The sequence below is a fragment of the Micromys minutus genome, assembly GCF_963924665.1.
Source record: "Micromys minutus genome assembly, chromosome: 23".
Taxonomy (NCBI): Eukaryota; Metazoa; Chordata; class Mammalia; order Rodentia; family Muridae; genus Micromys; species Micromys minutus.
This window is the reverse complement of record NC_137958.1, coordinates 19,124,154-19,139,548: the sequence shown is the minus strand read 5'-3', so window position 1 is coordinate 19,139,548 and position 15,395 is coordinate 19,124,154. Positions and strand designations below refer to the sequence as shown.

At 34.3% G+C, this 15,395-nt stretch overlaps 1 protein-coding gene across 1 annotated transcript in view; it reads left to right on the top strand.

Moving 5' to 3' along the window:
• The window catches only part of SEMA3E (semaphorin 3E), a gene marked incomplete at both ends in the record, with an annotated part of 231,657 nt that overhangs the window by 109,376 nt on the left and 106,886 nt on the right, over positions 1-15,395 (top strand). The window contains one exon of the mRNA XM_080936164.1: positions 11,463-11,623. Within this exon, the coding sequence (XP_080792290.1) occupies positions 11,463-11,623 (161 nt within the window). The remainder of the gene's footprint in view (positions 1-11,462; positions 11,624-15,395) is intronic.

Here is a 15,395-nt window from a genome sequence, read left to right as displayed (position 1 = left end):
TGCCATTGGTGACCTGAATATTCTATAATTACTATCTGTAGTCTATGTATTTCTATTTTTAGTAAGTGTTTAAGCTAGTATATATCACTAGATAATATATAAACAAAGTGAATCTTAGTGGACTTTCCTCTCACTTTAATGTTCTTCCACACTTCCTTTTAATCCTTTCAATGTCCCTCCTCCAGTGTCCTTTCTACTTTCATGACACATGTTACATGTCACAGATTGTTTCCCCAGTTCCGTATTACTTCCTCTCACCATCTCTTGGTCTACTTCTACTTTTTTGCTTTTCCTGTTTATATGAATTTATAGACACACATGCATACAAATTTCAAATATAGGACCCACATATGAGAAAGAATATGTGGTTCATGTGCTTCTGAGATTTATAGACAATGTTTAATGTCACATATTTCAGCTTCATCCATTTTCCTGCAGGTGTCATACATTTGGTTTATTTAAAGCTGAGTAGAGTTTCTCTCTGTCTCTGTCTCTGTCTGTCTGTCTGTCTCTCTCTCTGTGTATGTGTGTGTGCATGCTACATTTCATCATCTTTATTCACCTGTTAGCACATATCTGTGCTGCTTTCGTTTCACTATATTAATAAACATGAATGTGAAATTGTCTCTGTGGTAGAGTACGAATTTCTTTGGCTATTTGCCAAAGAATGGTATGGTTGGTTTAGAATCATAGTTATATTTTTAATTTTTTGAGAATCCCTGAATTTTCTTAATGTCTTTATTACTTTAAACTGCTACTAGCAAAAAATAAGGAAGGGTTCTTTTCTATCCCAGACACTCAACAGAGTTTGTTGTCAAATGTCTTTAGGGGGGCCATTCTGATTGGTCTTATTTGATATTTTGAAGTAATTAGTTTTGATGTGCTGAAATATTGAACACTGCTAAAAATATTGGCCATTTATCTCTTTCACTGAAGCTTTCAAATTCTGTCCTCACAATGCTTATTGCTTTGTTTCCTTCCATTCCTTCTGTTTGCCCATTAAAGAACCATCTTCAAACATCCCTTCATCCTCTATTGCTCCTTTCTGATTTGCATTATGGGAATCCAAAAGCAATCGATCGTTTTTAAAGGAAATCTGATCATACAATTGAGAGCTCAGGGCACATTCCTTCCAATTTTATAGTACCATACCCTAGGTCCAAGTCTGTCAAAGAACATAGAAGTAGTGGAGTTGAGAACACTGCCAAGATATTCCCATAGAATTTCTGCATTTGGTCTTCAGTGAAATAAAATACAGTCATGATTAAATGCATAGATGGCATTCACAAAAACCAATCTAAATAATTGACTTTTATGGGGTATTGACTAGATTGCTTGATTTTCTTCAGTTAAATGGTTCAAATTCATGCATTTGTACGTATGTTAAATGAATAGGTAGATAGTGATTCTGTGTAAACATGTCCCCAGTGTCTTTCTGATAACAGAATTCAGAGACCAGAAATGCAGAATATTACACAAAATATTAAATACTTACCATGTATGTATGATAAGAATTTATGGAATCTTAAAAGACTGTTTACTGTATGCCTTTATGTATACTGAAATAATTTTATTATGTTTGCAATTAGGAATTAATTGAAAATTTTATTCACTAAAGTGACTTGTTATCTTTGACTTGTGACAAAGAATTTATTTCTTTTTATTGGACATTCTCTGTATTTACATTTCAGATGTTATCCTCTTTCCCCCTAGTCCTCCTTTCCTCCTCCCATTGCCTCCATGAAGGTGGTCTCTCTCCCAACTACCCTCTCCCACCTCAGCGTCTGTTTTTAAAATTTAAAATTTTAAAAATTTAAATTTAAAATTCAATGAATGTATGGAAGGCTTGCATTGTCCTTTAAGAAAAGGGCAAATTACAGTGGCAACACCATTATTCCATCTCTTAAAACTTAGTTGATAGTATTTTGGTTTTGTGTACAGTTTGGGATTCATATATGTGAAGCAAGCACTCTGTCAATAAGCTACATTCTTGTCACAAAAAATTCTCCCATTTTTTAAAATTTAATATTTTGAACATTTTTATTTGCTCTTAGTACTCATCTGTCATGTCTATCAAAATTATCAAGGCGTGATGCAAAAAAAAAAATTTATTTGAACTGTGAAGATGAAAGTTTAATGGCTATTTCCATATATTATTTTTTTTAATAAAATTATTTTGGTTGAATAAACTTCCAGAAACACTAAATAAAGTCATTTATTTGGAAAATAATGGCATGTTTAATTCCAGGAGCAGTTCTCACAGAGTTCTTCTTATTTTGTGAGTTAACAGTGGAACCAGAAGTGTGTATTTAAGAAGGAGGCAGATCTATTTAAACTCGTGAGTTAGATAATATGCGTCCTGTCCTTCTGTAGCTTACCCTCACATACTGAAGTGCAGCATTTAAATACATTTTAACTGAAGAGAACAGTGCCTTAATATATCTATGTCAGTGACTTTTAACACTGTGAGCCTCACAGGTTAACAAGAAAGGCCCAGAGAGGAAATGACTAAATCCTCCGTGTAAATCTTCATTGACAGCTGATAATTAGCATGCAGCTTAGCTGTAATAATTAGTTCCCTCTTTAGAAAATTTCCGGATGAACTCGGAGTTGGTACATTTCGTTCTGTCTCGTTTCTTTGTCCTTCTCTCCCAAGTGACTTATGTTTTTTTAGGGAGAAATAACTCAAGGTGCCACTCTTCTGCTCCAGAGTCAGGGCTGTCCCTTATTGTTGTCATCTTGTGGGGATTGACTGGGATTAGAGTCCCTTTGTCCCTTTCTTCCAGTAGATTTTGTTTCTTCCCTTCAGACAGCTTGAAGGCGGTGGGGGATAAATAAGTTAGCCACTGCTTGGCAAATATGTCAAGTCCATGGGATATCTGAGGCTAAGATCAGAGAGAAAACTCCTCAAGCAGAGAGGGAGCCCCCTTCTTCCAGTCCTTTGTCTGCCTTGGTGTGCATCAAAACAGACTTTGAAACTCTGTAGCTAATTAGGAAATTAACTTGTTTTCTAAAAAAATAAAATAAAATATACAAATCTGAATACAACACAAACTGATCAATAAAAGTCACGTGAAAATCCCCATATTGTATTACGACTCTTTGAAGATGCAAATTAAAGGTATATAAAATTAATATTAGTGTGAATACTTTTTGTTTTCCTTTTTAATGATAACAAATAGGAGAGCTTCCGTTCTAACTTCTACTCTTTTATGAGGCTGTGACAAAAATATTTCAGTTACAGATACAATATAATTCCATCATCGACTAGACTTTTTTTTAGCTTTATTTATTTAATGTATTTTAAGGATGTGGGTGATTTGTCTACATTTCCATATGCATAGCAGAAGAGGGCATTAGGCTCCAAAACAGACAGTTTTTAGCTGCCATGTGGCTCTAGTTATGAAACTCAGGCACCCTAAAACAACAGCCAGTGCTCTTAACTCTCCAGCCACATTTCAGGCTGCCACCCTGTTTAAATAATTCATTTATTTTTATTTTATATGCAGTGGTGCTTTGCCTGCATATATGTCTGTGTGAAGGTGTCTGGTCCCTTGGAACTGGAGTCACAGACAGTTATAAGTCACCATGGGGGTTTTGGGAATTCCATGAAGGTCCTCTGGAAGAGCAGTCAGTGCTCTTAGCCCCTGAGCCACCTTTCCAGCTGCAAACAGATGTTCTTTTAAAAAATTGTAAGGTATACATTTAATGTACCATTCATTGAATCTTTATTAATAAAAAACAAACTTTTAATAAATGCAACCATTATCTTACTTTTGGTGTTTGGAACAGTGGAGAGACTCACATTTATGACTTAATTTGCAGTTTTAAAGTTTGTATTTAAAATTTTTCTTTATATTGTAATACGAGCACATTTTTTCATTCTTCCCTTTCTCCTCGAGCCTCAGTTTATCCCTCCTGACTTTCAGATTTACTTTTTACTTTAATTGATGTTAAATACATACATTTGTTTGTCTATGTGTATATTTATTCCTAAAACTTGACAATCAACTAGTCTTGTTCAAATTTTGTAACCAAAACCAACCCAATAATTTTAGCTATTCATTGACTTATTATAATTTCCAATCATTTCCTGAAGGGCAGTCAGGCTTGTTTAAGGGGGTAATATATCTCTAGCCCTGTAAAGATGACCCATGAAAACAATGAATGGGAGCCCACTATTGTCACCTTGAAAGGTCACCTAGAATGAAAATTTTCATCACAGAAACAAAATGCCTATGAGATATAACTCTGATTTTAATTAATTGATTTATGTTCATTATAGAAAATTTGAGTAAAGTAGAAATGAATGGAATTTTAGTCATATTTTTATTAGTTTTAGTTTTAAAATTCTATAAAAATTGATATTTTATACCAGTTTCTTAGTAAGATTCATTATGTTTAATTATTTAAAATGCTATTAATAGAACAAAACAGTAATGCTTTATTTAAAACAATATTTTTAACATTAAAAATATAGGTATTTTTGCTTGTATATAAATAATTGTATTCTGTTTTATATAAATGCTTTTTTAACTTTCTAGTTTTCTTACTTGTTTTTTTTTTTTTTTTTTTTTGCTCTTTACCAAACTTAAACTTTAATATATTGACTGATTCATGTTTAGAATGCCCATTTTACAAACCTAACCTATTTCTGTTTCTAGCAAATGCATGTGCATGAGGTAGATGGGCTGGACACGGTGACCATTCCTTTCCCTTCCTCCAGCAGTGTCCATCAATGACTCTGAGAATCCAGTTAATATTAGAGAAAATATTTCAAATCAGTGAAAGAAAAATACAATTTCCATTTTAGTAGAGACGTGTTCTCCAACATTCAGTGTTATGATATTGAATATCTATATCCTTCTAGTCATTTATTTAGTTCAGTATACATTTGGACAGTGAGACATTTACCATTGAGCAGGTTTGCCTGTGGAATTGAAGCATAGCTTTCCTGGTGACTGTTTAATTATTGGGACCACACCATTCATCACATGACTTCCACTCTTAGCGACAGATGAATAATCGGAGCCAATTAGGGTGATAAAGTAACTTAGAAGAAGCCAGTTTCAGATGAAGTGTAAACATCGATTGAGCCAATTATATTATTTGAATTGAGATGTAGAGAAGCAATTGTCATACAGTGATTAATACCACTCAACTGGAGGCCAACAGTAATATTCAGCCATGAGAAAATTAGTGAAGAAACCTCAAAAACAGTACCTTAAAACATACTGGTAAGAAAGAAAGAAAGAAAGAGAGAGGGAAAGAAAGGAAGCAATGGTGTGGGGGAGGAAGGAAGGAAAGAAGGAAGGAAAGAAGGAAGGAAGGAAGGAAGGAAGGAAGGAAGGAAGGAAGGAAGGAAGGAAGGAGCAAAGAAACAAAAAAAGAAGGAAGCAAAGAAAGAAAGAAATTCCAAAGTGGACCATTTCCTCAGATACCAGTTACATAGATTTTGGTTCATTTTCTAGTTACCAAAAGATCTACCTTTCTGCCCTAGGATGTGTATTACTTAATTTAATTTTTATATTTTTTAAAAGTTATGTTCCTGAATAGCATGGCCACCTGCGGTTTTATAGTTACTTTTGGTAGAGCCAAATTTTATATAGATTAATTGGTTTTCTTTGAGGACTTTAACTATAGTAACAGTACAGGAGCACGGTACCCTATATATTTGCGGTGTTAGAGGTCACTGTGGTGTTACTGAGCATTCCTGTTCAGATCACCTTAGTAGAAATTTCTATTAATTCTTTGCAATTCAAGATGTTTCTATGCCCATTATTTTGCTCTGCTGGTAATTTTACTGCACTTTCATTTTCTTTGGGGACAGAGGGATTTAAAGCCAATTTGGAAAGAGGATTTATTTTAACAGTATGTATAATACTAGAAGAATATTTAAACATTACAGTAATTCTTCTCATCTATTTTTAAATTGTTTACCTCTTTCCTTAACTCATCTAAAACATATATTTGTTGATTTAATTGGAAATATTTATATATAAAATTTCAGATTTATGGGTAACTGAGATAAGTAAGTAAAGTAGTGGAGTCAATGCATAATAAATATAAAAATAAATAGACACATCCTTTTAAAAGAACAGTCAGTTAATGGAATGCCTGATCTCTCATTACAGACATATGTCTAAAGCACAAGTCTTTATTCATAATTAGTTCTTTCAACTTTTGCTTGCTACATCAAAGATGCTGATATATACTACCTTTTAGCAATGACAGCTAAAGTGTACTAAAAATATTAGAAGACTGATAATAATAAGAATCCAGGTCTTTTTTTTGATGAAAATGAGTGAGAAAATATAAACCTTTGCAAGGATGTGTTTTGAGTATCTTTCTGGTTCTGAGATTTGACAAGCCTGACCTGCCTGGTGAGCCAGAGCTGGTACTGTTCTGTTGCATGTGGTGATCACAGCCAGGAGCAAGAGATACATTTGATGCACTTGATCTGTCCCCAGTACAAAAAGGTTTAAAGAACATGACATATAGCCCCCTGTCTTTTTAAATGTAAAAAAAGTCACTAAGCAATTATAATAGGAAGTATCTGCATAAATAATATTCTTCAACTTCTTGCTTAAGATGTGTTTAGGAAATTCAGTTTTATTTATCATAACTGTGTTGGCAGAAATTTCTATTGAGGGAATATTAAAGTCGGGATTAAATAATCTTCAAATATAATAATGAGAAAACACTTATTTCATAATATAATCTTTTACATATTAAAAATAAGACAAATAGTTTAAATATTTCTCTTTGAACAACGTTTGATTCTGGAAAAGAGTTTTTCTTTTTTTTCAATTGAATAAAGTACCACATCATAAATAGCACATTATAGACAGGCACTATTAATTCAATGACAAATTCGGTTTGCATTTTTATACCATGATGTCTCTTCTACTGTGAAATTGCTATTGATCCAATCAATTAAAAATCATAAGGCTGGAAAAGGCTAAACATAAGAGGAATACAACCCAGAGAACTTTAGAGATAGTCTAAAGGCTGATCTTTAACTAAAATCAAATGCACAGCTAAAATTTGCTTCTTAAGATTCTTTATGTAAGATTTTACTTGTAATGTACATGTATGCTGTACATTGATTATTATGTTTTAATAAGTAATCTGAGTGTTATGTCCTTATAATAGCATTTATCATTTTGAGACATTAAACTTTGGGTTGCCTACTTTTTCATTAATAAAAAAAGGAATTGTGTATGTGTGTGTGGGGGAATAGTAAAGGTCATTGAAATTTAGCAAGTATATCATTCACACAGGCTAATCCTTATTCCAGTCCTTTCCTTCTGCTTTGCTTTGTCCAGTCTCTATCTCCAGGAGCATGAATGTGCTTTTGAGTCTTTTGGGTTCTTTTGAATGACAGTAAAGATGACTGGAGACACAGGAAATAACATTTCTTACTATTCACAAATAAATAAAACTCTTCCACCATTTAGAATTATAGTAAACTTATAGAAGTGCAAAACCCATAACAAGTAGAAGTAAGTATCTATGCTTTCGTGTATATGGGGAGGTCATGAGGCGGTACTGACCACATTCTAAACTGAAGAAGAAGCTACATAGATGGATTTGACTCATTAAATACATCCACAGCTTCTCTCTCATTCCAATTACACATTTTCAATAAGCAGTCCTGCCTTTATCTAGTAAACCCCGATAAGAGTTCAGGCAAGGGACCTCATAACAGAAACCTTTTACATATTTCATTTATTTTTTTTTCCAAGAAATTTAATTTCCTGAGCAACTCTATAGCCTAAAATGTGTTAATAACTAAGATACAAACATTCTTTGTTTGGACTTACCCATTTTAGAGAGAGTCTTTTAGTGCACAGAAAATAGTAAATATCAGCAAATTATCAGACTATCTGGGGAAATTCTGTGGAAGAGTCCACTTAGTAGGGCTAACATGAAACTATGAGCTCTCATTTATAGCACCTAAAGCATAATGGCAGCCAAGAGCTTCTTCCTATGTTTCTCCCATGATATTAAAATGCACTTTCTAATTCGTGCATGTCTAGTAAGGAAGACAGTATTATTTGTAACTTTAAAAATAGTGTCTGGGGCTTTCTCTCATTCTCTCTCATTCTCTCTCTCTCTCTCTCTCTCTCTCTCTCTCTCTCTCTCTCTCTCTCTCTCTCTCTCTCTCTCTCTCCTCTCTCCCTCCCTCCCTCCCTCCCTCCCTCTGCATTTGTATTAGATATTTTATGTATTTATATTTCAAATGTTATCTCCTTTTCCAGTACCCCCTCTCCCATCTTTTATGAGGATGTTCTCCCTCCCACCCACCAACTCTCACCTCACCAACCTGGAATTCCCCTATGCTGGGAAAATAAGCCTTCACAAAATCAAGGGCTTTGACTCCTTTTGATACCAGACAAAGCCCTACTCTGCTATATATGTGGCTGGAGTCATGGGTCTCTCTATGTGTACTCTTTGGTTGGTGGTTTATTCCTTGGGAGCTCTGGGGATTCTGGTTGATTAATATCGTTGTTTTTCCTATGGGGTTGCAAACCCCTTCAGCTCCTTCAGTCCTTTCTCCAACTCTTCAACTGGGGTTTCTGTGCTCAGTTTGATGGTTAGCTATAAGCATCTTCATCTGTATCAGTAAGACTCTGGCAGAGCCTCTCAGAACCCTATTAGGCTCCTGTCAGCAAGCACTTCTGGGCATCAGCAATAGTGACTGGGTTTGGTGACTGCATATGGGATGGATCCCCTGGTGGGGTTTTCTCTGCATGGCCTTCCCTTCATTCTCTGCTCCACTCTTTGTCCCTGTATTTCCTCTTGTATTTTGTTTCCCTCCTTATAAGAAGAGCTGAAATGTCCATATTTTGGTCTTCCGTCTTCTTGAACTTCACATAGTCTGTGATTTTCTTCTGGAATTCATGGGCCTTTATCAAATCTTTCTTTAATTCCAGTTTTCCTTACCAATAAGTTACCTGGTAGTCCTTTAGTCTCACCCTCAACAAAAGTACTATGGCATTGCTCCAGGGCTGCAAGAACGTCTGGTTTTCTCTTTGGTTATTCTAGGACTCACAGACGGTTCATCTAACAGTTTCTTGTAGGTTATATTGCACAAGTTCTGAAAAGTAAAGAAGACAATTTTCTAGTAGAATATCTTCATGCATAGATTTTTTTCAGTTTAATACACATTATGATTACTACTATTAGTAAAAAATTTACAACAAGTTATCAAGTATTTTGAATACAGTTTATAAAATTAAAATATATAATAAATATATATATATACATTAATTAGATGTGGCATTATCTTTCACAAGGATATTTTTGGACAAATATATTTCGTATGTTGAAAGCATTCTTTCTATGCTCCCAATATTCATCCATATAAAAGATCTTAAGGATAATGAAATTCACAAGAATTCACCAATCTAGCTCAATTTGTGAACTCCAGATTTAGTGAGGAACATGACTCAGTAAATAAAGTAGCAAATAATCATGGAAAACATCTAATATCAACATAGGCACACAGTTGTGTGTGCGCACATACATGTATATGTAAATCAATGCATATACATACATGTATTCCACATATATGAGTATGTACAAATATATAAATAAAAATGTAACAATAAAATAAAATATAGGTTTTCTATATGTAGTAATTTCAGTTTTATCTTGTTTTGGTTTTTAAAATGTCATCACGTATTTTGCTGGTTGTTTTGGTTAGAAATATAGACCTAGTGGAACTTCTGTGTATTTCTGACATATACCCCAGAGGAATAGCACATTAAAACTGTCTTAGTTAATGTTCTATAGGTTTGAAAATACTTCATAACAAGGAAAACTGTTATAAAAAGAAGCATTTAATTTGAAAAATAATGATTTAGTTTAAGATTCTGTACTTAAGCCACATTGTTCAATATCTCATTTGAGATGTCTGTATAGAATTTTAAAATCTTGCAATATTACTTAATTTAAACCAAATATTTAAAGGCAACTCTACTCCACATAATTTTGAGCAGAAAACTGGAGAAGAAACATTTTCTTTTTTTGTACTATTGTTTTTATTTTGTTGATTTGAAACAAATCTCACTAAGTAGCCCAGGCAGGCCTTGAACTCTCAACCTCCTGCCTCCCAGGTTCTTAATGAAAAGTAAAAGCAACTTCATGTTTAATTTTATATTTCATACTTGCATATTTACTGCTTGTGGGTGTCCCAATCAGTAAGACTCTGTATGCTCTATCAACTGTTTGGTATTAAATTCTTCAAGATGAGTTTCTCTTTTTCACTATTTCCCAAGGAGACTTCAACTATTCTGTGTTCAGTCGGATTTTAGGCCACTATTCCTTTGCATCACCGAAAGCTCTCTCATATGTACAATGCAAAAGTCCTAAGTACTTAACTGGCATATTAAATTAAAGATCATACCTACAACTAACAAATGTACACATGAGACTTGCCAGATTATGGTTTCTTAAATTTAATATATGTACCCGAAATATATATTGTTTGGAATTCCCCATGTAGACAAGAATGCATGAAGATGGACAGAATCCCAGGCATGGAAAGTAGATATCAATAGACTTTAGGAGTCATCATAATTGTGATTATAATTCAATTCTTGCCAGGGTTGTGCAGTTTGATTTGGCACTGATTTTCAGTAATAGTTTGAGGTAAAAATATGTCGTTTTAGAGCTGGTATCTAGTCTGTAACAAGATAGACTTGTGTGTATTTAGTGTAGCTGCTACATCTTGTTATGTACAGAGAAGCTGTAAAATGCCCCTGCACTATATAGTTGCAGAACTATGCCGTACATATTATGATCAATAGTTTCTTTCCGTATTTTAAAAGCATTCAATATTTACCTTACAACTAAATTTTATTTAGTCATTTAGATCAATAAATTAACAAATATCTTAATGCACACACATTAAAATATATTACATGACTATATAGTTAGACATTCTCTTGTATCTGAGGGTATTGTTTTCAAAGATGCAACTATGGATGTACATTTTTTTAAAGTGTTATATCTATCCAGAACATACCAGCACTTTTCTTATTATTTCCCAGACAATAAGATATAATAACAATTCACAAAGCATTTACTTTGCATTAGATAGCTTAGGATTCTTGAGATATCTTAGGAATAAGGAAGAATATCTTTAGGTTATAAGTAAAATACAGTCTTTTTAGAAAAGTTTTATAGAAAAAATATTTATTAGAAAATAAATTTATTAAAAATTTATTAGAAAAATTTTATAGAAAAGTTTTGGCATCTTTACAGTATTAAAAGTCTTAGTTCAAAATCCATGTGAATACAGAAGGTTAACTGGATAATTCTTTTTCTCTTTGTATAATTTAATTTAAGGATTCATATTTATGAAACAAATATGACAATTGAGCTTTACAAAAAGCATTATTTTCAGGATTTTGTGTTTTTATGTATCTATTAGATCTTTCTTTTCATTTCAGAACTTTTGGAACTGAACAGGACGTCAATATTTCAAAGCCCCCTTGGATTTCTTGATCTTCATACAATGCTGCTTGATGAGTATCAAGAACGGCTTTTTGTGGGAGGCAGAGACCTTGTCTATTCCTTGAACTTGGAACGAGTCAGTGATGGCTACAGAGAGGTATTGAAACACCAAGTGTTTATGAGTGGAAAGAAGAGAGGGGTGGTATAAGTGGGTGTTAGCTTACATTTTCCCATTGCCTACTACTTTGAAGTTTTGAATGGTTATGCAATTGAAATAAAATATTCATTAAATAGGTAGCAATTTGGAGAAAATTTATAAAACAAAATTTTTGAATTTTCTAGCCCATCAATGATATGAAGATGTGCAGAGAGATACTTTCTTTGTGACGTGGTCTTCTTACCCAGTGAGTGACTTTTTTCACCACACCCACTGTCTTAAGACCTGAGTGGCAGAATCCTAGATTAAAGAATAGTACCTCTAGACTGTATTGATCTAACATCCAAATATAGACCTACAATACCAATATGACTGGTGTAGTTGTTGATAAGATTGTTAACGCACATTGATGTTTCTTAAGCTTGCTGAAAAGTAGAATTAAACAAGTAGGGGGTGACGTATGCCTTTAATCCCAGGACTATGGTGTCAGAGGCATGGGACTCTGATTTCATCCTGGTTTACACAGTGAATTTCAGAATAGCCAGGGATACACACTGATTAACTTTGTCACAAAAAACCAACCAAAACCAAAACAACAACAAAAAGATATGAATGTTAGAATATTATCCAAGAATGTGTTGAAAAGGGTGAACTGTGGGCAGGAGAACAGCTTATACAAAATAGAATTGGGTTACATTTTCAGAGTTGTATCAACTTTACATGAAATATGAAGACATTTACATAATACTTTTGGCATTAGTATGTGTATGAAATAATCCACTTTGTTTATACTTTATTTTTATGTTCATCAAAATGGGCCAAATATGTGTATTTTCAAATAAAAAAGAGTTGACAAAAAGCAGGATCCTCTAGTTTTAGCCAAATCCTAATCCCCAGAGGAAATAATTTAAAACAGTTTGCTGTTTTTTTGAGTTCTTTTCTATTTTTGTGTAAGATGTATGCACTAGGATCTGGGGCTAGAGCTTCGAGAGAGTGAGTTAATTAGCACTCTTAACATCCTGGGCTAACATCCACAGCCTTCCTTTCTCATTCCCTGCAGACACGAAGTCAGCATTTCTGTATGGTTGTCCATTAAGAGAGTAGGTGTTTGAGTTTATGTACAACTTGTTAACTTTCAAGATGAACACTTGATTTCTTCCTTTTCACTAGAGACATTCAAGCATCTTTGCATCATCTGCTGCTGTACCTCTTGACCTATCCTTCATCTTTCTAATATACAAAGACTGAAATTTTTGGTTAAATAATCACTACATGTTAGAATAATTAGAACTATGAAGGTGTCACCAGGAAGAGCAGAGATCCAGAAACACAGGCCTGGTGAGACTGCACCTCCAGTATCGCAGGTGCAGAGAAGTCTGGACCAAGGGCAAAGACAGCGCGCCCCGACCCATTGGTTCAGGAGAGCAGAAAATCTGCCATAGGGACTAAGTTTCCACCTGTAGGGCCCATGCCTGCAGACCAAACACTCAGGATATTTGACACCAGGAACAGCAAAGATCCAGGGACACAGGCCAGGTACACGAGAGAGACCTGAACCAATCACTGACAACAAGACCACATATAATCACAGACAACAAGATGGCAAGAGGAAAGCGAAAGAACATACCCAAGGGAAACCAAGAGAACCTGGCAACATCAGAACCCAGCTCTCCCGTCACGGCAAACAACAGAATGCCAATCACTCCAGAAAAAGAAGAATCAGACCAGAAATCATATCTCAAGATGATGATGGAGATCCTTAAACAAAAACAGGAAAAGCATAAAGAAATAGAAGTTTTTAAAGAGGAAACACAAAAAACACTCAAAGATATCAAAGAACTAAAGGATAACAGAACCAAAAAGAAGAAGGAATTGAAAATGGAAATGGATACAATAAAGAGAACGCTAAAAGAGACAACCCTGGAGGTAGAAAACTAAAAACGAAATTAGGAGTCACAGATGCCAGCGTTTCCAACAGACTACAAGAGATGAAAGAGAGAATCTCAGGGGCCAAAGATGATATGAAAAACATACACAAAACAGTCAGAGAAGATGCAAAAGCCAAAAAGTTCCTAACCCAAAATGTCCAGGAAATCTAGGACACAATGTGAAGAACAAACCTAAGGATAATAGAAATAGAAGAGGGCAAAGAAATCAAATAAGAGGCACAGTAAATATCTTCAACAAAATTATAGAAGAAAACTTCCCTACTCTCAAGAATGAGATGAACATGAGCATAAAACAAGCCTACAGAACTCCAAATAGAGTGACCAGAAAAGAAATTCCTCCCGACACATAATAGTCAAAACACCAAGAGCCCAAAGCAAAGACAGAATACTAAAAGCAGTAAGGGAAAAAGATCATGTGACATATAAAGGCAGACCAATCAGAATCACAGCCAACTTCTCAGCAGAGACTATGAAAGCTAGAAGATCCTGGACAGACATCATGCAGACCCTAAGAGAACCCAAATGTCAGCCCAAGCTGCTATTCCAGGCAAAACTCTCAATCACCATAGATGGAGAGACCAAGATATTACAGGACAAAACCTAATTTACACAATATCTGACCACAAACCCAACCCTACAACAAATTATGGTGGAAAACCCAATATGAGGAGGGAAACTACAACCTAATAAAAACAAGAATATACCTAAGCAGAAAAACCAAAGGAAGAAAGACACACAGGCACAATTCTACCTCTAAAAGCAAAAATAGCAGGAAAAAACAATCACTATTCCTTAATATCTGTTAACATAAATGGACTCAATTCCCTAATAAAAAGATATAGGCTATCAGACTGGATACATAAACAAAATGCAGCATTTTGCTGCATACAGGAAACTCATCTCAGAGATAAAGACAGATACTATCTCAAAGTAAAAGTTTGGGAAAAAAACCTTCCAAGCAAATGGCCCCAAGAAAAGAGCTGGATTAGCCATTCAACCAAAAGTTATCAAAAAAGATAAGGAAAGACACTTTTTACTCATTACAGGGAAAATTTGTCAGGAGGAATGCTCAATCCTTAACACATATACTCCAAGTATAAGAGTACCCATATTCATAAAAGAAACCCTACTAAAACTCAAAAAATACATTGCACCACACATAATCATAGTGGGAGACCTCAATACCCCACTCTCATCAATGGACAGATCATGGAAACAGAAACTGAACAAGATGCACTGAAACTAGCATAGGTTATGAACCAAATGTAATTAATAGACATCTATAGAATATTTCATCCCATAACAAAAGAATACAACTTCTTCTCAGCAGCTCAAGGCAGCTTCTCCATAACTGACCATATAATCGGTCACAAAATAAACCTAAGTAGATATAAGAAGATTGAAAGACTCCTATGCATTGTATCAGATCACCATGGTCTAAGGCTGGTATTTAATAACAATAAAGAAAACAAAAGCCAATATACACTTGGAAACTAAAAAGTGCTCTATTAAACGATTGCATGGTCAAAGAAAAAATAAAGAAATTAAGGATTTTCTAGAATTTAATGAAAAGTAAAACATAACATACCCAAACCTTTGGGATGCAATGAAAGCAGCACTGAGAGGAAAACTCATAGCTCTGAGTGTTTCCAAAAAGAAACTGGAGGGAGCATACACTAGAAACTTGACAGCACAGTTGAAAGCTCTAGAACAAAAGGAAGCAGATACACCCAAGAGGAGAAGACAGCAAGAAATAATCAAACTCAGAGCAGAAATTGAACAAATAGACACAAAAAGAACCATTCAAAGAATCAACAAAATTA